At 34.2% G+C, this 26,483-nt stretch overlaps 1 protein-coding gene across 9 annotated transcripts in view; it reads right to left on the reverse strand.

Annotated features, from left to right (window-relative positions):
* LOC143916174 (paxillin-like) overlaps positions 1 to 26,483 on the reverse strand; it is a 108,803-nt gene that overhangs the window by 3,907 nt on the left and 78,413 nt on the right. For 5 of the 9 annotated variants that reach the window (XM_077437132.1, XM_077437128.1, XM_077437126.1 and 2 more), the window contains 5 exons: positions 10,383 to 10,563; positions 3,621 to 3,732; positions 3,372 to 3,546; positions 1,019 to 1,393; positions 700 to 930 (listed from right to left, as the gene is read on the reverse strand). In XM_077437132.1, coding sequence (XP_077293258.1) covers positions 700 to 930; positions 1,019 to 1,393; positions 3,372 to 3,546; positions 3,621 to 3,732; positions 10,383 to 10,563 — 1,074 coding nt within the window. Of the gene's footprint in view, positions 1 to 98; positions 570 to 699; positions 931 to 1,018; positions 1,394 to 3,371; positions 3,547 to 3,620; positions 3,733 to 10,382; positions 10,564 to 26,483 lie in introns of those variants that run through there. The other 4 variants (XM_077437135.1, XM_077437133.1, XM_077437129.1 and 1 more) reach the window with 1 other exon arrangement.

Raw genomic sequence — 26,483 nt, forward strand, 5'->3', positions numbered from 1 at the left:
AAAAAAATAATATAATTTTTTTTAACAATTTGGTCCCAATGCATTTTTTTTTATTTAATTTTGATTTTTTTTCTTTTTTTTTTAATTTTTTTTTTTTTTACTTTATTCATTTTCAAAGAATACATAATAAGAAAATTGATACAAAGGTTAGTGAACTTTTCTTTAGTAGCAACTATAAATTATAATCCTATCGTATATATTTTATAAAAAATATTGCTATTCCTTATCATCCGTCATCTTTCATACAAACTTTAACACACTCGGCGAGAAGAGCATCACACTTTCGGACAAGATAGTTCATCGTAGTCTTAACAATGATATATTTAAATAAACAAAACGACTAGTGCTCATCGCAAATAGGATAGAAACGATTTGCATGGCTGTTTCAGTAAAAAAAAAGCTGAAAAAGAAAAAAATGGAAGCATTCATCGTGTATGCATCATATCGGAGAACATTTGATGATAATATTTTTTTTATTCTTCATCTTCGTCGACTCCGACGCATTTCGGGCACACAGGTTTCCCTTCCATGGCATAGAAAGACTTCCCTTGTACCGCTAACTTGCAATCCTAACATCAAATTTTGATTAAACACATATAATACACATAAACCGATATCTTTTCGCTTTTTTTTGTTTGTTTGTTTTGTTTTATACATACATATATATGTATATATACAACCATTTCATATTATACTTACTCTGCAAACGAAGCAATCGGGATGCCATTGACCGTTCAAAGCAGAAATGTAATTCTCCATAATGGGTCGGTTACAACCGCCGCACTTGGGTGCAAACATATCGAAGTAGTCGTTTCGGCAGTACGGTTTTCCATCCCGCTCGTGGAAACCTTCCTCACCGAATTGCTGACCGCACTGAGCACAGAAGAAGTGTTCCATGTGCCACGTCTTTTCCAAAGCGGTCACGCATTTCTACAAATCAACAACCAATACAATCAAATACATCCGAATTCATATGTATGTACGTATATAGTATTGAGATCTCAGACGGCGGTCTTACATCCAAGATCGGTCCATTGCAGTAGGCGCAACGCGGCGAAAACAGATTGTGGTAGTCTGGTTCACAGTAAGGGCGTCCATCGCGCTCGAAGAAGTTCCTAGTTCCTAGCTCCTGAGTGCAATGAGCGCACGTGAAGTGCTCCGGATGCCACGTACGGCCGAGAGCCGTGATAACTTGTCCGACTATCGGCTTGTCACAAGCTCCACAACAGCCTTTCTGAGCAGTGGTGACTCCCTGGCGGGACATGTCAGCGTGCAAGGAACCAAGCATACGTTCCAAAACACCACCGGATGTGTGCTCCGTGCCCGCTTGACGAGTACCTTGCACCACTTCCCGAGTCTGCTGCTGCTGCTGTTGAACGCCGGTCTGAGATACCTACAACCAACAATCGAGATTAATACAAGTCGACACGCAAAATTTCACACTCTACAAGTGATAAACAATTCACTGTTGAAAGTTTTAAAAGTGTGCGTTGTTCAGTTCAGTGCCGTCGAGTGTCCTGTGCGAGACTGCGAAAGAAGTGAAACATTTGCAGCTAAAGCCCACTAATATTATAACTGAAAATTTTCTCCCACCACCGAAAATCGCGTTACGTGTGTGTATCCCACGAAAGACAGAGACGGACGACGGGTTATGGTGAAATAGAAGAGGCGAGGAGGCAGGAGGAAGCCAAGTTATTTTCAGATGGTAGAACCAATAAAGGAGTCTTGGGAGAGTTGAGCAAGCGGACAACCTAAGTTTTAGTGTGGTGCGGTGTGCTGGCACACGGTCACCTAGTAACCAATATTGATATTTAACCGACAGGCTTTATGCAAATTACAATAACAAATGGTCTAGCCGGAGACGAGTGCTGTTTGTTGTGATACGAGATACACATAGGTTCAAATGTTGCGTTCCACACACACAGGTTACTACACCGCAGATTTGTATCATAGTAATTTTAACTAAACGAGCTGAAGATATTTCTATCATTAGCCGATTACTATCAGCCGTGTTTCAACGTAGGTTTTGAATATTCATGCCAGTGTTCTACAAACTTTCTACAAAGAAATACAACTCAATAGGGAAGATATACAGAAGAAGATAAGCAATCATTTCATTGATAATAATTTCGACTAGATTCTTCAAGATGGAAAGAAAAAATATTACAATTTTACAATACTATGGAGAATTTCGGATGCGGTGCATCCGCTCTAAAATCGCCAGATAAATTGAACGACAGATTAACGGACGGCTGCTTTAAATGCAATTCTCGTCTTCTCGAATGATAGATTGCACATCAGATGACGGGTAACCTTTCGATGTGCACAGATGCAATTATTAAAATTGAGTTGGATCTTTCAGGCGAGTTTAATAAGGGAAGATTCGATAAGTTCCGAATCTTGCCTTATTAATAAACTCGCCAGAAAGATCCAACTCAATTTTAATAATTGCATCTGTGCACATCGAAAGGTTACTCGTCATCTGATGTGCAATCTATCATTCGAGAAAACGAGAATTACATTTAAAGCTGCCGTTCTGTTAATCTGGCGATTTTAGAGCGGATGCACCAAACCCAGAATTTCAAATTGAAAATCTTTAATATACGATATACTACTTAAAAAAAACAAAAATATATTATACTAGTGTTTTTACCCGGCTTCGCTCGGTATTTGTAATATAAACCGCTTAAACATGGCCAATCCAATAGTAAACATTTTATTTAAATCTAATTGAATATTCATTTGTTTTTCTACGAACCAATAATAGTTACATACAAAGTCACTTTCTAATGTATATGTCTAATGAATAAATTTCGCGCTTTAATATGATGAAATATACAATACAATTTAATTTTAATCCAATTCAAATCCAATGATAAATTCAGGCAAATCAATGAAACTTTTAAAATTAACCAATAGAATTCAATGCTCTTAATATACATATATATGTATATAAAAACGGAAGGGATGTATGTTTAAGCGGTTTATATTTACCCTTCAGGTGTAAACACAGATTACCTCAACACAATCTGCTTTAGATCATCGACTTTAGAGAGTATTTAATTAATATTATGTATGTAGATGTATTATGATCATTTATAAGAATTGTAAATAGGTTTTTGAGCTCTTTTTCCTATTATGCTGTGCATTAACATTAGAATAATATAATACTATGATTACTAACAAAATTAAATTAAAATTGTAATATAGAAAATAATCAATAGATCAGTGGCTATTAAAATAGATATAAGATGTATTGTGAACATAATTTAGTAATAATAAAAAGCATTTAAAAATCAAAGCGGTTTATATTACAAATACCGAACGAAACCGGGTAAAAATAATAGTAATGAATACAAAATTATACAAACCTTAAACTCGGACAGGGAAGCCATAAGATCGTCCAGCTCCCTCGTAGCATTGGAAGCATGGGCATGAATTGGATGAGCACGAGCCGATTGGGCTACGGGTTCTACGACAGTCTCCTTCACCGTAACCGTTACATGCTTCGTCCCCGGCCTCGGATGAGTGTTAGTATTTCCGCCACTTTCGTTCATAAAGAAACAATCAAAACAAATACATCGAATACAAATCAAACGAAACAAGTAAAATGCACTCACCCGTTGGGAACATCGGAATTGAGCTGATCCAGAAGACTGTCGACGGACGGACGCGATCTTGGTCCACCTTGGGAAGGACTTATTCCACCGTTCGTTTTAGCATAGCCGTCATCTGAACAAGATAAAGCTTGCATCAATTATATAACGCAGTATGAAATTTAGCGAGATTGTAATAAAGCTGAAAAAATATATTATGTTTGCGCATACATGCCAAGATAAACATATCAAAGTTGTCATCTACGTAAAGCGAAGGATGATTTAAAATATACGAATTAGAAATTAGCACTTTTATCAAGAGAAACTTTTCTTTGAACGTATTCTAATTGTGTTTTTGAAACTGCGAAGATAGTCAATAGTACAAACAGACATGTTTAAAAACAGACATGTTTTCTAAGAATTACTATCAATTGACAACAGAGAATATACATATTATTCAATGTGTATATAATTAGCAATTGTTAGATCTTTTCATTGAAAAAGACAAAACTAAAAAGTTTCATATAAAATGATGATCAAACAATGTAAGATTTTTAGTATCAGATCAGATTGTTGATAATTAGCAAAAACATAGAAATACAGGAATACAGTTTTGATATAAACGAAATCAGACAAAAATAATCTTTACAGTTTCCGTTACCAATTTTTCTAAATTATTACATCTTGGATGCGTTTGCCAAGATTTTTAAAAACCTTACATCAGGCGTTAGCAAACGATGTTCAAACAAGTAAATATACATATTGCGTTCGCTTACGTTTTATTTATTCGAAATGCATCGTTAAATCAAATTAATAACGTCATCAATTTATACCAACGTAAACAATTTACACGTTTTATTAAAATATTTAAAAATAATCAAAGTTGGGTGCAACTGCATGGGACAGCTGAAATTTTCGACTCGCCGAGAGGAAATAGACCAAGTTGTGTACAAAAGTCTATTATAATAATGGCTTTTGGGAGTTGAATAAATTACACAGCGCTGGAAGTAAATCAAGACAAACGTTTAAAAGACAAAAATATAGAAGAAAAGAAATAGTCAATCGACAAAAAAGCCGAGCTAAAAATTTATTTATCTGAGAGTCTGCAGAGCTGGCGAGCAGAGAAAACCACAGAATGCGGTGTTTAAACATTCGTTAAATAAAATTATAAAATATCGATTTTTAACCTCACACTGGTTCACCTTAATGTTTATGTACGTTCTTTTTGGGAACGTTAAGAAAAATTTAATTTTTCCGCAAATCTCGTGTAAAATTATACATGACGATATCAAGGTCACATTCATACCGAGAAATCAGAAAATGGTTTTTGATTAATCGCTTTTTCATATACGCAACATTGTATTATATTATAATACATTAAAATGTCATTTATATTATAATTTAAATTGTTCATAAAATATATTTGTAAAAATCTTATGTATGTATATGTAGGTATATGTACATACATATATTGGGTACATTGATGGATACTTTTGGGTGCGATTTATCATTTAGCATTAAGAGGGCTGGACACCAGCGCCTTGTCCATACAAACGTATTAGACTTCTCCCTTCCTCAATTATGGCACTAGAGAAATTATTTTTTAATATGCTATGGATATCCACCATTGGGTTGCATCTATCGTTTTATTTTTTTAATTAGTTATTTTTTATAGGAGCTAGGAGCCGCCAAACATCAATAAAATCACCTCTTTTTACACCCACGAAAAGAGTCCAGCGTGCTTATTTAACGGTCGATTTAAAAAAAAAAATACGCGCATAGTTGCACAGAAAATATTTTTCTCATACCGATGATGAAATTTTTTTAAAAATTGATCCAGTTTTGGAGGAGAAAATAGGAGAATACGAAACCTCGATTTTGTCAATTTAAAATACGTTTTATCTGGTCGAAGCGCAACTGTCGCATTCACTCAATATATATATATATATATATATATATATATATATATATATATATATATATATATATATATATATTAATATATATTGTCGCATTCACTCAATATATATATCGAAGAAAGGAACGGCAACAAAATTAAAGTTTCGGGTGTACAGCCCTCTTAAGCATTTATCATTTACCATTTAGCATCTGTTCCTGATAAATGGAAACAACATTTGACTAATCTGACAATACTTTTGCAAGGAGACATCATTTTCGCCAAAGACTTTGTATATTTATCCATCTATAAGATAAAAAATGTAAAAGTGTACTGGTTTTATCTCACGACTTACAGGACAGATACCCAAAATACCAAGTACTGTCCTGGTAAAAACAGTACGAATGGTCACTTTACTTTAAAATCAAGATACCGCAAATTAGTCTTTCAATTTTTTTAGTACTAAATTGAAACAAATAAACATTCAACTTTATATGATATGCGGACTATTCATCAAAAGGCGATTCAAACACCGACTATTCATCAAATAGATCTTTGATGAATAGTCTGTGAGTCCTTTCTATATGCAGTACACAAATGTAGATTCAATACACAAATGTGAAAGTTCGAATTTTCTACCAATTTAGTCTATAATTCCCATTCGAGGAAAATTTAGAAGTAAAAACTCTTACAATCAATAAATTACACAAAGTACACCTTCCACAATGCCAATAATTAATCGTCAAGGCAGTGAAGCGAATGCGACGAAGCGTCTAATTTCCAATTTGGCAAAACGTAACGGCTTGTGTTACACACCGAGAGCCACTGACACACATATGTAACATAAGCAAGTACCATACAAAGATATTATATATATATACATACAAATAGCCGACAGATTAATGACGATCACAATTATTAATATACTAATACGATCGAATCGTTAGTTCAGATGTATGGTGGGTTTATTTTCGCCGGGGAGAGGGAAATCGCATAAAGGTTCGCATTCATCCGCGAGCCGGAAAACCTTGAGAATGTTTTGATCATAATCCGTTAATAACGACGATATCAAACGGAAAACGCGTCTAGCTTTTATGGATTGAACACTCCTGGAAACAGATTTCGCCAAGTCTGTTTACTGATGAACGCGTAAAACTTCACAATGTATGTAAAATGTAACATGTTATGTGAGCTTTTTTTAAAAGTAAGTAAAAGTGCTATTCAATTGAATTTATACGTTGGGGAAACTTTGTTAAATTAGTCTCTATGTCCATGTTGTGATCGTTTTGGCTCGTTTCGATGTTTTTTGTCGCGAGCCAACTGTCTCGAAAAGAAAAGTTCTAGGTTGACGAGACCGTGACCGAATATTAATATAATTTCGCATCCAAAACGCCTATATGCGTATAAATTAATAATAAAGACACACTTTAAATTAAAAAAGGTACTATTAGATGTTCATCGGAACGGTCCGCACTTTGATAAAAGTTTTTTTATTACTTTTCTATTAAGTACAAGTATCTAGACGAAAGCTCTAGGTCTATGTAGGTGTACTTTTTTTATTTTGGAAATATCAAATAAATATAAAACAATTAAAAATCGTACATCGTATATGTATTTGCACATATATTTAGCTTGAAATTTAATACTATTTTAGATGACAATATAAATACATGAGACTATCATATCTATTTTCATTGAGGAAAACTTGCACTGCGAATTCCGGGGGTTTAATTTTGTTCAAGATAGAATTGGATATCCACAAAGATCTAATAACCTTTCGAAACATATGTAAATATCGAACTCTAAATGAATGAAACTTGTATGAATAGAATACATTTGGGAGAAACAATGCTAAATTTAGATCAGACAAATATCTAAGTTTAGAAAGGAGGGGATGTTAATCGGCGTGTTTTCCAATCGAAACTAGACTACTGGACTATAAATGTAGGCCTTGAGCATTAGATAAAAAAATCATGAACAACGAAATTTTATAAAAACTAAAAAACAAAACCACTGACCTTAAAACGTACATAAATCAAAACATATAGCTTGTCAGATACATATGTATATAAATTAAAATAGAATAAGTAAATACGATTTATAATGAAAGTATGTTTAATCATTTTAGTTAACTTGGCAGTGGAAAGAAAAACATCTGATTTCAATTTTTAAGCTTTGTTTTTTTGTTCGATTCGTTAAGAACACAATCAAAAGTGTGGCACGGGACGCGTACGCGGACTGCAACTGTGAGGGGCATATCTTCATGTCATTATTATTTCGACAAGTTTCCCTACATTTCTTCAAATATGAGAATCACCGTTATCGATCAATGTTAAACCAATGTCAATACAAAGAAAATATATTACTGAAAATACTCCAGGAGGCGACTTTTGGCCTGGCATAGATCAGGCATGCTAGCATTTTTATTGCATGTGCAAATTGCTCTGTATCTGCACGTTAAGAAACGTAATAAATAATGAAAATAAAAGAAAAGTTATAAGTATTATATTCTTTTTCATGTTTTCCTGCAATGTTTTTTTTTATTTTCCCTTGTAATTTTTTATTCGATTTCTTGCATAATAGATTTAACTTGTTTAATTTAATTTAAGTCCCTAATGCCCCACAATGGTCGAAAAAATATAGAGACGAGAAAAATAAATATATATACATACATATGTATGTATACACAAAGACAAAAAATACATTTAAACATAATCATAAAAAAACAACAGCATTATAATAATAGTAGATAAAATAAAAATATCAAATAATAAAATACAAAAGCAGGGAATGTCTTGCACCTAGATATAGTCAGCACCAATATATAAGAACCAGCCGCAAATACAAAACATCCCTGCGAGACCCAAATGGAAGATAGAAGATCAAAACTCCACTCATACACCACATTCAATTATGAAAATAATAATGAGCGCAGGCTACAAGACAAATAGGTTAAAATAATCTCCGATAGTTTACGCTCACTGAGATGGAAAATTTTAATTACATTTAGGCTCAGCAGCAACGAATTCATTGAGAAATCAGATAGATCTTGAAATGGGAGCCATTCGATAAAGAACTGTGCGAGCAGTAAGTACAACCATCAAATAATGATGTCTACCACGCACATAATTATTAAGGACATTAAGTCCCAACTGTTCCAGCAACGATGGGCATGGCTATTACCACGTCGAAGCTGAAGAACAAAACGAATTAATGAGAAGTTTCTTTGAAGTTCAAGGGAATGATACACAAGCATGACCAAAAGGAAAGGAGTAGCGTAGAGATATGGGTAGTACCCATACTCTTTCCTATGTACATATGTATATAGGAAACGAAGAAATGTTTTTTGTAATTTGCTTGCGGAGTCCACACAATCGCATTATACTCAAGCTTACTTCTCACAGGCGAGTTGAAAAGCAAGCAAGAAGACATAGGGTTGGAGAATATCCTACCATATCTCAAGACAAATCCGAGTCGACGAAAGGAAACGTCAGCGACTGTCTTGTTGTGGTTGTGAAATGTGAGTTGAGGATCAAAAACGATACCCAAATCGAGCACAGATTCCACACCAGTGGCGTAGCGAAGGGGGGGGTCCAGGGGGTCTGGAACCCCCCCTTGGTGGAGTGCAGTCGGCGGCAAAATATCCCACTCCTGTCGCAATTGATCGTTTGTACCATTTTTGGATTGTTTTTATCCCAAATCCTTGACAGATTTCCAGGACGTAAACATATACTTGCAAATTTCCAATTTTTTGCTTCCTGATGGAAAAAGCTCTCAACCATCAAGTGTTTTAAAAAATAAGATAAAGACTTCGGGGGAAATTTACAACCAAGATATATTTTGTGGGCCTTGCATTCTAACTGGAGAGTTGGAAATGTGGTGGCAATATTTAAGTACTAGTGAAAAACGACCAAAAAACGCATTAGCTGCAATTGCAATTTGCAATCCTTCAATTTTCCCCATTATTTACATACTTCTAAAAATTTCTGCAACACCAACATCAACACTTCCAGTGACAACAGCCACAAGTGAACGGCGCTTTTGCACACTACGATGACTTAAAACATACATATTTAAGAAATATGTACGATGTCGGAAAATCGACTAAATGGACTTGCTTTATTAGATATTCATAGGGATATAAATGTTAGTGCAGAAAAAATATTAGATAAATACGCGAAGATTGGATCTGTGAATTTCGTACTTTTTTAAAGTATTCATTATTTTTATTTTATTTGAATTTTGTTCATACTGTTGCGTACGGGTGGGTGGAGGATCCAAGTAAAAGGCCAACAGTCGTTTCACAGCATTTATTGATGATTCAGGAGTTATACGCACTGTCACTGCTCCGTCCAGAATGACATGATATCGCCTACGTACCGCCTTATAAAGGGTAGACCTCTCAGGACGCCTAATCTGTTTACCTGTTGTATAGTCACGTATTCGGATATGTATTTCTACGACATTGGGTCTCCCCGTACCGATTCTGAGAAATAACTAATAACGGTCATTGTTTAGCCTAAGTGCACTTAGAGTCCAGATATAATCTTTGGAAGTAAGTGCATGTACATAGTTAATTCGATAACAGATATCCGTTGGTCTAAGTGCAATTCGCTCAATCCGCGGCGTACGTAACAATACTATATGTTTATTACGAATTTACTTTATTTTTATATGTTGTGATTTTATATTAATTAAATATAAATTATCTTGCCTTTTTTCCTGTCAAAACCCCCCCCCTTGACAAAATCCTGGCTACGCCACTGTTCCACACGCTTCAACAAGATGGATCCAATGGAATATCCGTGACAATAGAGCGAATGTGCACGTCCATAGCTCATAATTGCACCTTTATTAATATTATACATATGCTTAGTATTTGTACTTACTTTTGGAGTCTCCATAGCGAGCACTGCTCAGATCCTGGAGCAGGATATCCAGCTCGGACAAGTTGTTGTTGGCAGGCCTAAGGCCAGCTCGTCCCATACTTCCGGTGTTGGCGCTGCTCTGGTTTCCGGCGTACGATTTCGTCACGATCTTTTCAGTCGTGGTCGAGTTTGTATACGTGGGCTGCAACAACAACAACACTCGACATAAATCATCACGATAAATAATAACAAAATACGAAGAAAAAATAGACGCGCGAGAGATCAAAGACTCGGACAATGTCAGTAGCGTCACGTATATATGTAGTAGTCCCTGAATTTATTGATCGGATCGTAAAAATACACGAGAGCATTGAAGTTTTCCCGCCCCGTGTGAAAAATCATCGGTCCGCCCTGTACGCAAGATGGATATTTTTTGCACGCGGCTCGCTTCATTATAACGTCAACACATCATCGTCGGGCCACTCTTGTACTCTTGGATGTTTTAATTTTAAACAGAAATTAACTCAAAATAAAAAAAAAGTCAAGTGTGTCTATTTTTGGATGAAATACTCCCTGCCGCCGATTACATTTAAAGTTTGGGCGAAATCTTATAATATATATTTGAAACTCGGTATTATGTACCTACATCAAGGCATAAACAGATGAATCTGGATGCGTAAGGGCAAAATCACACACCGGTAAACGTGGCACGTGGTTTTTTTAGTTTTAAATGTATAGAAAAAAATGTGACGTTCATGGTACGCATGCATGGCACACGGTGGAATACTTGGTAAAATTGTATCCTTGCTTAACAGTGATCGATAACGAATATGGGATACACCATTATCGATCACTGTCAAGCAAGGATACAATTTTACCGAAAATGGTCCAAAGGGTCGTTTTAGTACAGATCGCTGTCAAGCAAGGTCGAAAGTGTCGTTTTGAAAGGACGTGATCCACCGTGTGCCATGCATGCGTGCCGTGAACGTCACATTATTTCTACATATATATGTTTAAAACTATCTAAAAAAAACCACGTGCCACATTCACCGCTGTGTGATTTTGCCCTAAGTGAATTCAGGGCGAAAACACACAGCGCTGAACGGCACATCGTGTGCATGGCTCCTCGCTGTGGGTGGCCTCCTACATTTCTTCAAATATGGGATAAACCGTTATCGATCACTGTTAAGCAATGATAAATACATGCATATAATTTTACCCAAAAAGGTCCAGAATGCCCAGCACGGCTCATTTTATTCACATGTTTAAAAGTATCTAAAAAAAACCACGTGTCACATTCACCGCTGTGTGCTTTCGCCCCAAGTCGCCATAGAGCCGGGCCGCACCGTGCGACTTGCGAGCGACTTGGTTGAGGGCGACCAGACCAATGCATGCAGGTAGATGGGACATGCTACACCCGTCAACTTCCTTGTCGCACACATTTCCATACAATTTTCGTGTCGCGCAACGTGTCGGCCGACAAAGTTGCACAATGCGGCCCGGCCCATAGAGTCGGGCTACACCGAGCGACTTGCGAGCAACTTAGTTGGACTAGTCGTGCCACCAGAAAAAAATGTATGGAAATGTGAGCGACAAGGAAGTTGACGGGTGTAGCATGTCCCATCTACCTGCATACATTGGTCTGGTCGCTTGCATTTGAAGGTCGAGATTTGAACCACCTCTTTATTGATTAGCTCCAATTATTTCTGGCACGATTAAGTATGAAACTGAAATCTTGAAACAGAAAGTGTGACCATATGTATGTCAGAACGTGTCATCTTATATCAAATAAGCGACAAAATACTCATTATATTTTTATTTTATTTGTTCAATCAGTCATGCACACTCGTACAACGGATTTCTCTAACGCGACTAATGGGCTATAAATTTAAGAATTATTTAAACAGGTATAAATCCATTTATTAAACACGATATCTATGATCAAACGATTAGCAGCTACAGATACATCTCGATTTTTTGCGAAAGGGATGAGATGGGAGTTGCCAATTTGTAGGAACGATTTTAATGAAATCAGATAAATTGGCAAACTCTGATAGGAAGCGATCGACATTGGAGTCACATATCCAAGGTCTGGCCAGCAGCATACGGGATACAACCCGTGACCACACAATTGAAAGCATTACATGCTAACCATTGATCTATGCTTCTGATAATATAATATAGTAATAATACACACATGCATATATAAAAACGCAAGGGATGTATTTACATATGTATGCTTTTTTTGCATATACAAAAATGGAGATTTAAATAAATAAATATTATAATTATCAGAAGTTCATAAAAATGCAGGAGATCAAGCCGTGAACACTGACAAGAACACACAAACATATGCTCATTTGTATGCGGACGGCGACAAAAGTCTTGACAATAGACTTAGCGACAATAGCCTCGAGTGTGTATCGATTCCTTTCCAAAAAAAGCCGTTGAAATATCAACGGGCATAACATTAGTATACATATAATAAAAGATCGGCGTTGGATGGATGCTTTTCAAATAAAAACAGACCGTTCCATTAGTGGTCGAAGAGCAAATAAAAAGCATGGTTTTTCTATGAAATTTGACAATAGTGAACCATTTTATGTATGTAAGTAGTTGATTTTTGAATCTGTTCACGTTTTGTCATTCGAAAACTGTACACTACTTTGGATGGTTACGAGAGATTCTCAAAATTAGAGTATTTTGTTGAGACGACATTTTTTGCACGTATCACGGGTGTTGGATACTTCCTCAGACATGTTGATACACAAATGTTAATGGAGTTACTTTTGTTAACATATGACTTTAGAAATTTAGCAGTATTCAAATTCTAAATCTGGACAGAACCGAGAATTTTAAAACCAACATTTAGATGAAAAATACACACAAGTGAACAAACACGCTTTTATTCCCATGCAAATTAATACTAATCTTATATACGAACATACATACATATAATAATAATTATTTACGTATATGTAAATCCATTGAAAAAGTGTTAGTAATTTATTTAATTGCAATTTACCGTCAAATTTCATTCAGCGGTAAGCCGTGAATAATTCATTCTATTACCGGTAAATGAAATTTTTTTACTATGTACATATGTATACATATGTGGATACTTTTCATAAAAACGTTAACCTACATAGATAGAATCGTTAATAATTAAAAATAAATCTCAGGTGAACAACGTCATATAAATACATTAAACTATACTCGTAATAATTAATAAATTTTTTTTTTACGTTTTAGCCCGGGCTTTGGAGTCGGAATCGGAGCATTTCAAGGCGAGTCGTAAAAAAAATCAGTCAACTCCTTTTTATTATTTTCTTAATTAATAGTTTTACGGTTTGTGTCAACTAGAGTTCCCAATTTTAAATCCACTCATAAAGTAAATCCATTAATAAATTTTAATTTAATAATTACATTATAAAAATCATGAATTTTAATTACATTATAAATAAAATCGTTGTTTTGAAAAATAAATTAAAGCGCTATTTTGAGGTGTTGTGGTCAAAATCGATTGTTTCCTCCGTCCTATTTTTTCTTCTTCTCGTTGATTTATTTGGGTATAAAATTCAAACACATACACCAGCAGTCACATAAAACGGAACGCTTGTGAATTTTACGACTTCGAGGCCATTAAAGGATTATCCCTTTATGTGTAGGGTTTTTAACGACCAAATATTCTAAATATGATTGTTTTCTAAGATTTGAGTTCATTTTAGTGTGGGTTTTCGAGGAGAAAGCATCAAATTCGAATTTTAACACGTCAACATGAAAAAACGAGCTCAGCTATCATTGCAGAAGAGTGTAAAAATCGCGACATTGGCGAGTTCAGAATTTTCCTTTCGGTCAATTTCCAAGAAAATGGGATGTTCTATATCGACTGTTTCGAGAATACTGGAAAAAAAAAAAAGATAATCTGGAAGTTTTGATCGTAAGAAGGGGACCGGACTGCAAAGATGCACATCGGAGAGGCAAGACCGTGTAATAACCAGATTATCTTTACAGCAGCGATTCAAAACTGCTGTAGAAATAAGAACAGATGTATCTTCACAATTTTCCATGGAAATCAGCGACTCAACAGTAAGAAGGCGACTCAGAGAAGCTGGACTGTACTTTCGGAAAACTGCAAAAAAACCACTACTAACCAAGAGAATGAAAAACAATCGATTGGAATGGGCGAAAGCACATGAAAATTGGAGTTCATCAGATTGGCAACGAGTGATACTTTCCGACGAATCAAAGTTTAACCTCTATAGTCCTGATGTTTTTCCGTATGTCCGAAGGAAAGTTGGCGAAAGGTATAGTGAAAATTGTACCCTTAAAACTGTTAAGCATCCTCCAAGTCAAATGGTCTGGGGATGCTTTTCGTACCATAACATTGGACAATTGGAGTTTCTACAAGGTGCCATCGATGGAAAAAAATATAAAAAAATTTTAGAAGAAAGCTTTGTCCCATCGATGGAAAACCACCTTTCATATTCCGATGATATAATTTTTCAAGATGACTCTGCCCATTGTCATCGAGTTAAATTGATGAGTATTCATTTTATTTGATAGCATTGAATATAAATTATAAAATTTCAATCAAAAAACTGAAATTTTTTTTTTACTTTTTTTTAGGTTCGGGACTATTTACAAGAAATGGGTATAAAGACACTACCATGGCCTGGCAATAGTCCCGATTTAAATCCAATCGAAAATTTATGGATGTGTATCAAGTACAGGATAAGTAAGAACAATGTTACTACTCTTAAATCGTTGAAAGAAATAATAGAAAAGATATGGTACGAAGACCTCCCAATCGAAAATTTAAAAACTTTAGTAGATTCTATGCCAAACCGAATAAAAGAAGTTATAAAATCGAAAGGAGCCGCTACAAAATATTAATTTCTTTTTTATAAGTTGTAAATAATAATATGTGACTGTAATAAAATTAAAAATGTATATGTATAGTGCTATTTTCATTTCAAATTTCATTTAACCGTGAAGTCAACGCACGGTCGTAAAATCTGCCCTCCATTAAATTTCTCCCCAACTCATTTTTATCACCTTTTTTTTCACGTTTGGTGTTACACGAATGCACTATGGTACAACCTATCATTTAAATGACTTTCGGTTTTGGTTTTATATAAGATTACCGAAATTTCACGCAAAAACATGTTTCGCTTAAGCGTTCCGTTTTATGTGACTGCTGCTGTATGTCTACTACATATTAATATACTAATTTTTTTATTTATACCCAATTAATTACCAATAATTCAATAAATTGGGCTACATGTCAATTTTTGATGATTTTTTAAATTCCTTTAATTTTTTATATTTGGAAATCGCTATTATTTTTATTACTAATCATTTTATACGTTGGCAAGAAAAGCCGATCTACTTAAATCGTTCGAGTTGAAGTGAATCATAAAATAAAATCGAAGTCGGTAAATTTTGAACCGACTCCACAGCCCTGGTTTTAACCAATCATATTAATTTATTCAAAGTTTGGACTATTATAAAATTTAAATCATAATTGAAACAACCGTCTGATTGCATTTATTACGATTTCGTTGGTCTGTTTAGCCACTCTTGTCGAATGTATCAGTGGTGGTACAATATAATTGTCAATCTGACAGAAAAACTAAAAACTTAGATTAAAATCTTCATTTTGTCATTTTGGACATTTAATACTGAAAATAAACAAATTCCAGACTATCTAGTCCACAATACGCCATTTGCATCGATTATTAATGAAATAATATACATGTATATATGTCATTAATTCGCGATAAAACAGTTTTAAAATTTTGCCGATTTACCGGTAAACTGGTATTGTAATACAAACCAAGTTCAACTAGTGTTTCGCCCATTGATGTTCCAATGCACGATTGATAAATGATTTGAAATTAAGGTTTGTACTTTCATAAAAAAAAAAACGGTTTTTTGATAAATTGCTTTGATAGAATGTGAAAATACGAATAAAACTGAATTGAAAAATCATTTTTGCTAAATTATATATGTATGTAGCTATGATCTTGCGCTCTAAGGACGCGGTATGTAATTTGTAATAATTTGTCATGACAGCTAAACAGACAGAAATTGTGTATTATTTTCGTACAATAAGATGTTCAAATGTACATATGATAAATGACATTTTAAACTTTCAAACATTTTTAAAATACCTCAGTGATTAAAAATATATATATACAGACAATACGTATCAATACTTCACAAGCTCGTTAGGATAAAAAAATTGATGACAACAAATTTTAATACGGCATCGAATCTTTCATAGCCATATTATAGGTATATATATATATACATACATATTTATTTATTTAATTTACACCAAGAAGGCCTAACAGGTAAACCCAATGCGCCTTCCTGGCCAAAGACAATTATATAAACATATATGTACACCATCCATATATACACAAATACTTACACGTATACACAAATACACATACATACATACATAAATATAAAAATACACATATATACATATATGTATATGTAATCATGATCATCTACAGCCATTCATCATCCACTGCTGGATGAAGGCCTCTCCCAACACGCTTCCACCCGTCTCCGTTTTGCGCAACTCTCTTCCTATTACCCTTTTGCATTCTCTCGGGTACCATTCTAGCACTTCTTTTGTCCTCCTTTCGTCCGATCTTCTAGCCACACATTTCAATCTCTTCACTCTATCCATTATATCCACTACCCTTGTCAATGTTCATACATATGTACTTAAATACATACATATATGAGTCTTTATATTTGTAAGTCCACTTTTATTAATTTCGAGAAATATATCGTAATACATTAAATATAGTGTTTTAAAATATTTAAATATACTGGTGGCTTGTAATAAGTTTATTCTACTTTTCCGACATTCTGGACATATAGAATTTTAATTACATTATTTAGCCCGCAGCATGGCTCGGTGGTTCGGTTTTTACCCAGCACCAAGAGGCGCCCGGTTCGATTCCGTGAGTTGAACTCGATTGAAATAATTTATTCTGAGTACATATATCTGTAATGCAGACTTGGATATTTGTGACTCCAGGTTGATCGTTTCATAACAGAGTTTGCCAAATCTTCTGATTTCATTGTTGAAACGGTTCCTCGATTAAATTGGCTAAAAACCTTCCTACCTCCTAGATCACCACTATTTGAGTATGATTAATGTCCAATAAAATTCATAAACAAGTTAAAATTCATAGATGTCTCGTTAATTTCCAGTTTTCAGTGTCTTGTAATTCAACGACTTATGTAATAAAAATGCTGCATTGTTTGTAATTGGCCAGGAAGGCCCATTGGGGTTTATATGCTAGGCCTTCCTGGTATATACATATGTATATAATAAAAATAAGAAACGATAACAATTTGTGAATTAAGTCAAACTGAAATAGTGTTTTTGGAACTGAAAATTGAACTTCCACCACTTTCAAATATAGCGGCTCATTTATGTATGCATTCGCCGAAATTTATCCGAGAAATTCCGTTCCGATCGATGAGGATCGAAATTGAAAATCGTTACAGTCAATGTGTGATAATATTAATAGCTCACTTTTACTTACAGCTTTTGATCACAATATGAAGTTATTATTGCATTTTCTACAGTGACAGATATTCGATGCTATGTATATACCTACATATGTATGTATATTACATATTTACATATACACGAGTCCATGAAGAATGAATGAAGAATGCACAATATTGCACTGGCGTTGCATAAATTGTTTTCTTTACAGTGCATTCATTTGGCCAACGTCTCAACGCTTTTACTACTGGCCACGAAAGCGTTTAATATTTTCCCCTCAGTGTCAAAAGGGCGTATGCCATAAAATGTCCAAACGTGTCACGAAAGTTACACATATATAATACATACATACATAACTTAAGTGTTTTAAGTGTAATTTACATATATTACGGGATGGAACGTGAATGTTATGAGCGAATTACACACTGAAATAATATTACAGCATTCGTCACAGTATAAAAGCGATCGGAAGAGTGAAAATGGTTGAAAAATTTCGACCTAAACAAAAAAAAAAAATAACCTTCATAAACGTTTGCAAGTCAACGACGAGCAATTATATATACATAAACCAGCGTGGACTAGTGGTAAGCATATTATGCTTTCGAGAATAGTGGTCACGGGTTCGAATCCCACTAGAGTGTCGCTGCTGGCCAGACCTTGGTTTAGACTCCAAGTCGATCATTTCCTTTCAGAGTATGCCAATTTTTCTAATTTCCATTGAAACGATTCCTGTAAATCAGAATTTCCTTTCCAAACCCTCTTGCAAATCTCAAGTTATTTAGCGTCTTGAGGTTCGCCAATTTCTATAATAAAATGCTGCGAAAATTTCTCCACACATGTCACTGTGGATGTTTGTATGAATTCGCATTGTATAAAATGCTTATGTACATATATTTACTGTATTGTATCTTTATAAGTGCACTCGTTGCTTTGGAGCGATCTGTAAAGGCGAGTGTTCATGTTCTATGAAATAAAATAAAAAGTATATTATGCTTTATAGCAGAGTGGTCACAATTCGATTCCCATCAGTGGCTATTGGCCAGACCATGGTTTGTGACTTCAGGTCGATCGTTTTCGTTCAGAGTTTTTCTGATTTTCATTGAAAGGGTTCCAGAAAATTGGCATTTCCTTTTTAAAATCTCTTGAAAATCTCAAGTTATTCAGCGTCTTGAGGTTCGCCAATTTCTATAATAAAATGCTGCGAAAATGTCTCCATGGATGTCACTATGGTTGATGTTTGTATGGATTCGAATTGTATAAAAATGCTTGTATTGATTGTATTAGTATTAGTACACTCGTCGCTTTGAAGCGATCTGTAAAGGCGAGTGTACATGTTTGACTTAAATAAAATAATAACCGACTGAAAAAAAAATCAAAAACAAAATTGAAACTTCAACGGAGCGTTTGTTTGACACACGCCTTACGACAGAGCGTTCGCAGCACTTAACCGGTCAATTGGTCGCGCTTACAATTTATCTTCGTTCAATTGACCGGCACCTTTTCCAGTCGATCCGAGCGTACCATCAATCCGATCTGTCTCGTTTACCAATTACTGAGAGTGTTTCCGAGAACTGGATTTAATCCAACATTTTATTCGATAGCACACCGTTCGCGAAACCTATAAATATATATTTTTTTCGACTCGGTGACAAGTCGCGTATTTTCACGCGATATTAATTACACCAGCACGTTACACACGCTGACATGAATTTCGTGTACACTTTGTCGTCTACAAATGGTCCCTCACTTTGTTATTTCTCCCTTGGTTGACACTCGCCATTCATCGATGCCAAACAATCAACGCTAATCATTTGCTCTTTGGCTTTGCCAATGCGAATCGATGCATTGTGAACGCTTTTGAAATACATACTAGGGACGTAGTCTAGATTGAGTTTCGTAGATTCAAGAAATAAAATTGAAAAAAAAAAACCATACATCTTTCAAATTTTTATTTTCGATAGTCTTAAAAGCTTTTAGCACACCTACGTGTGCGGTTGTGTGCGTTGGGGTGGGAATGTTTACGATTTTTAATACGCATTCTAGTTCATCATGACACCATTTTTTAAATTTATTTTTATATATATATTTACATGCATACATATGAAATAAATATAATACGTCTATTTTCGCCGGTATGCTCCGGTAATTTTTCGCATCAAAATATTGTTCCGAGACCTAGATTTCTTTTTTCGCAAGCGAGAAAAATTACTCTTATTCCCGAGATTATAAATATCATCCCCAGTCGGTAAGACACATTCTGTGTCAGGTTCTAATTTAAATTAACGCCGTCGTGTCGAAAACTGTGCCGATTCTGTCTTCGTGAAAAATGATCGAAAATGCCCCATTATTTATCAAAGGCATAATCAAATCCGCGTATCCAATATTTTTATCCAGTTTTTAATATCTTAACTGCTAATTTCATATTGATAATTCTCTGTCTATATGTATATAGGTATACGTATTTTATTACAGAATTGGTGGTGTTATTACGGAATTGCCAAATTTCTACATTATATTTATTTATTAGTTATACATTATTTGAATTAAGCCATTATATTTGAAAGTCCAATTTTCGCTTCCAAAGACACTATTTCAGTTTGATTTAATTTACAAATTGCTATCATTTCTTTTAATTCCATATGTCCAGAATCTTGGAAAAGCAGAATAAACGTATTAAAAGGCCAACAGTATTTATAATATTGTTAAACGTGACATTATTTTTAATGTTTTGCAAAATATTTCTCGAAATGAAGAAAAGTGGACTTATGCCACTTAATTATAACGGCTCACATATAATTTATAACAGCATTATTATAAACTTGAAATTATATTACATTTAATGGTGACAAATGAGGGTAGGTTGCCGATTTGGTAGAAACTGTTTCAAAAATGAAATTAGATTGGCAAACTTTGATAAGAAATGATCGACTTGGAGTCACATATGTATATCCAAGGTTTGGTCAGCAACAACGGATCAGGGATCGACCCCGTAACCCCACAGTTGTTGGCATAAAACGCTAACCATGTTGCTGAACTATGTACATACATATATTGATGATCTTCCAGAGTCTAATTCAAATCGAAAATTTTGAGCAAATTTTTTCATATAATTTTTATTTTAACAAATTAAATATTAATATCATATTTAAAACAAAACCAGAATGCAAATAACATTCGGCTTGATCTCAATGCAAACTCAAGTCAAAACCATTTCATTGTTAAATCATTTTTTAATTCCTAAAAGGATTTAGTATGTACGTATGCTCGTACGTATGTATAAAATCTATGAACGATAAATCACATTGATAAGTTGTAGAAGACAAGTATGAATCGCATCATCTATGTATGTATGACCTCATTACTTGACAGACACTCGTGATTTATTCTTACATACATACATACATATAATTTATTTTTCAAAATAGGCCATAGTGACATTACCTAATACGTCATCTTGACAAAATATACATACATATATTATTAAGTTTAACTACATATAAGTCAAAATTAATTGAGATATGTAAGTAATTAATTTCATTTATTGTACCATTTAGTTTTTTATAGTTCATTTTATATAATGCGATAATCTCTCATTACAAATCAAATCCATGAATATTGATTAGATTAATTTTACATTAGTTCATATTTTGACTACAAAAAGAAGTATCAAAAAATAATGAGAATATGAAACTGCATACATAACACGTATCGTTTAATGAAATATATGAACAGTTAATTGATAATAATCTATGAGACTTGGTCCATTTTTATGCTGAAACACATGAAACGTTCGATATTTGGCGAGGCATGTGTGTCAGATCAGACGAGTTGTCAAAATGAACTTAGCCGACCACTGACTGGCAAATAGGTTGTTGTTGCAAGTGACATTAAAATGTGACAGGTGTCACTCACAGTCGATCGTTTTTCTGAAAACTCGTATCGTATAGCTACACGCCTGGCGAACGACGCGAACCATTTCAACAATTCGACAATTGCAAATTGCATTGTGATCGCGAATTCTCTTCAAGTATTACACTATTAAATCCTGCACAATTGCGAGTGGTGAAAAGATGCATCCAATAGGACAAGGACATACAATAGGGCAAGTCGACGTGGAAATATGTATGCATTTTTAACTATCAATGAATATAAATAGAAGTACATATAACGCGCCTACATACATGGTATGACGTCACACTCCCTATTGCGAGACCTTGTCCTTCTATTGAAGCTGTTTATGTGATGGAAAGTATTATTAGATCAGTACTAATGCGTTGTTTATAAATGTACGAAAGTGGGCGCAACATTTCGGAAGTCAAAATACAATGTTAAATTTGCATAAGAAGAATCCAGTTGAGGTTCTTAAAAATTATGATAAAATGTTTGGCAATAAGAATTTAAGTAGTGGGTGAGTTTTATCGTTCAATGCTGGATACAAATCAAGGTATGACTGATTTGAAATTTAGTAAATCTAATCCAATTTCAATGTATTTTAGAAGTACATAGAAGAAATCACAAGAAAATGAATTATGTACAATCTAAAATAGGACTTTGGGATCGAGTACTGAGATGCAGCACAGCAGAGCTCACATGTCAACTCAATTATTATACTTCTGCTTCTTACATTTATGTATGTATATATTATTCTTATATATGTATGTATGTATATTATAATTGATTCAAGTTGCTTCGTCACGAAAGTTTAAAATGTCCTGAGAAGGGTACTGCTCCAGTCTTTTCCCTTTACTTTCTATAAGTGGTAGAAACAAATCTAGAATAGTAACAACGATTTGGATTTATTTAATACGAATAATACACATGTGGGATGCCAATTTTATATGAAACCATCTCAACAACCAAGTCTTTTATTTGAAAAGATATTTATCTGGATTTAATGATGTATAAATCTTGCCAGCAGCTATACATAGAAATAATCAAGAAAACTTCAACTTAACCTACCTTGAGATATAACATACATACATACATAAGTCTTATGCATAATCAAAACCTTCAAAAGTGATTTAAATCAAACACCAACTATACATATTTCCACTATCCCAGAACATCCATATTTTAGATCCAGAAATATATATAAATAGAAAATCGGCAAGTAAACATTCCCATGCTTCACGAGTTTTTTTCCCATGCTTCACGAAATTTTGGCTATTTTTATATCCACCATCAAGTTAAAAATATCTAAAGTAATTAATAGAAAACAAAGTTCTGTAGTTTGTTGAAGAGGAGAATAGAACGATGAATCCAAACTACAAACTTGTCAAAGCTAAACAACAGCCATGACAAGTTAGCTCATCACTAGTCTATTGATACTCATTAGGGCAAAATTCTTTTCCTATTGTTAACTAATTTTTAATTGGGAAATTCCCTAATGCGTATATGTATTATGTATATTCATCACTAAGCCAGCAGCACAGCTCGGTCATAGGAGTTAAAGCCAGCAGCATAGCTCGGTCGTTAAGCTTCTGCCTAGCACCGAGAGGCGCCGGGTTCGATCCCATGAGCTGACCTCGATTGAAAAGAATATTTCCGAGTATATCCGTAGTGCTGCTGGTCATACCTGAATATTTGTGACTCATGGTCGATCGTTTCCTATCAGAGTTTGCCAATTTTCTCTGATTTCATTGTTGAAACGGTTCCCGATGAAAAATTGGCTAAAATCCTTCCTACCTACTATATCACCACTATTTAAGTATGATTAATGTACAATAAAATGTATATACAATACATAGATGTCTCGTTAATTTGCGAGTTTTCAGTGTCTCGTAATTCAGCAACTTGTATAATAAAAATGCCGTATTGTTTGTAATTGGCCAGGAAGGCGCATTGGGGTTTACCTGTAAGGCCTTCCTGGTATAAAATGTAATAAAAAATAAATAAAATAAATCACATGTGAAACAATATAGTGTGCACAGCGAAACTAACAACAGTGTTTCAACTTTTCATAGTCTTAAAATATTAAAGCTCATGGGACGCATTTCTGAACTAACCACGTTGCAATAAGTAGTGGGTATGATAATGATAATGATTTTCAGAAAGTACTTCGTAAACATAGATAAAATAAAAAGCTGGCGAAGATCGGGTTACTACATATATACTTTATTGATTGATACTTTAATGGCAGACCCAAAACTTTTTAATCAGAGCACATTCTGCAGAGCTACGAACCACTGAACATGTGCACTTGAAAGCCCATTTAGCATCAGAAATCAGACGTAAACTTATAGCACATCTTTCCGAACGTTTATAACGACCGAAATTTGAAATAGGCGAGGCGGTCGACCTCCAAATATCTAAAACGCATGTAAACCACCCAGTGCAGACAATAAATAATTTTGGATTGTGTCCAGAGTCCCTACTAGCCACCACTATGGTAAATATGTAGATGTCACTTCGATACATTTGCCAAAGCAGTGTATGTGCGTGATGGACGACTTGCGTCACTTCAGATTTCCCATTATAAACGAGGAAAACAAACGCAATCCGTTAAGACATTTCCCCTCATTTCCAGATTCACCTGTACGGTTTTTAACGGCGTTAAACTTGTATGCGTTGATTTGTCTGGTTCATGACTTTGCCCGTGTGAAATGTGTATACGTACGTGTTAAACTCCAGAAGATTGGGCAATGATACGAATATTTCGCATCGATGTCCGATTATGTAAACCATCTCGAGCGTGTATACACGTGTCTATTATTAGAGCTAACGTTTCGGTTATATTTTCATTCAAAAGATATATTTTTATGTATTTTTTCTTAGATCATTTTTAAATAGAACTATAAAGTTTATCTTTTGCATCGAGGACTATATACAAGGTCGAAGATTATGCAGATAGTTACGATTGCAACACACATACATACATATGTATGAAGTATGTTTAGATGCAACACTTATAAATAATTATATGTTTATGATCTATGACAGTGTTCCTCAATTGGAGAACCGCAACCTATAGGAAGGTCATAATTTGATACGATAAATAATACAAAAAACGTTATATTACAATTTAAATTCATTTGAAGAAAATTATATAAAAAAGACTTCAATTTGTAATAATAGAAGATTAGGTCAATTAATTATGTTATTAAAGACTTTTCTGTAATTTTTTTTCTAATATTAAGCAAAATAGAGTCAATTATTAAGAATCACTTTAATTAGATTGCGGATAAAAACGTACTACTTATATAACTAATTCAACATAACTTAACATACATACTTTTTTGAACCAAGTTTCAAAGGTAGTAGGTATATATAATAGCGGTCTCCGTGACGAGACAGAATGTTAAATTACAGAAAACACAAATATCGGAAGGCAACGATCGAAAATCGAAAGATCTTAGTCGAAAGATAAAAAAAGGGTGCATGGTAAACGGTACATACTCACTTAATTTGCGCGAGCAGGATACAACAGGAACAAGAGGAACAGGCTTTTCCTCCCGTATTAATGTGCGCGCGCAGAATACGGGAGGAAAAGCATGTTCCTCTTGTTCCTGTTGTATCCTTCTCGCGCAAATTAAGTGAGTATGTACGTGAGTATGTACCGTTTACCATGCACCATTTTTTTATCTTTCGACTTAAGATCTTTCGATTTTCGATCTTTGCCTTCCGATATTTGTGTTTTCTGTAATTTAACATTCTGTCTCGTCTCGTAGACCCATATAATAGGTAGGTATATATTGAATTTTTTTTTAAATCATTTCGGATTTCTGAGAATGCACTGTATATCGATAAAGAAAGATTTGTTAAATTTTTAATGAAAGTTCATATATTATATTATATAAAATATATACTACTATTATTATATCATATTTTCTTCAAATATGATATAATAATAGTAGTATATATTTTTTTTCTATTGATGCGTTTTTGCACAATTATTGAGGTTATGGTACTATTTACTGAATTTTCGGCATATACTCGACCAGACTTTTACTAAAATATGATTATAAGTATTTATTTTCAACTTTTAATTAAAAATCAAAGTCTTAGCTTTTGAACTTTCATTGCAACCGGAAACAAATACACATTATACATAGTCATGTACATATGTATGTTCGCTTATTATCGAAAATTAGATGAAAAATAACCATTATAAGATAAATGTTCAACTATTTCACCTGTGAGTGCACAGGGGCGGTAGAAAGATGCGTTTGGATAGATAGCTGTCATCTATGGCCCGGGGTTCGATGGGACAGCCATGGCTCTAGCCCGGGGCTCCAGAGTTCAAGTAGTAAATTGTCGGTAATACCATAACTATTATTACAAGGCTTTTCTATGTTTCATTTCGCTAATGGTTCAGGCAATTTTTCCTAGATTTTTCCGATCGGTTTGAAACTTTGCCATTTTGCACGGTTTGGTCACCGATAGAAATATAAATCGCTTCCGATAGTTCGATAGTGAAAAATAATTGTAACAAACACGTCTAAGAATGCAAAAATTTTGAAGACGTTCACGTTTAGAGGCCAATAGCCTTATATGTTTGAATTTCCGCCACCCACTCGTTTTGACAGATTTTAATTGTTTAAACGCCTATAGCTTCATTTTCTTCACACTATATCTTATTT

Source organism: Arctopsyche grandis, chromosome 8 (assembly GCF_051622035.1).
Source record: "Arctopsyche grandis isolate Sample6627 chromosome 8, ASM5162203v2, whole genome shotgun sequence".
NCBI lineage: Eukaryota > Metazoa > Arthropoda > Insecta > Trichoptera > Hydropsychidae > Arctopsyche > Arctopsyche grandis.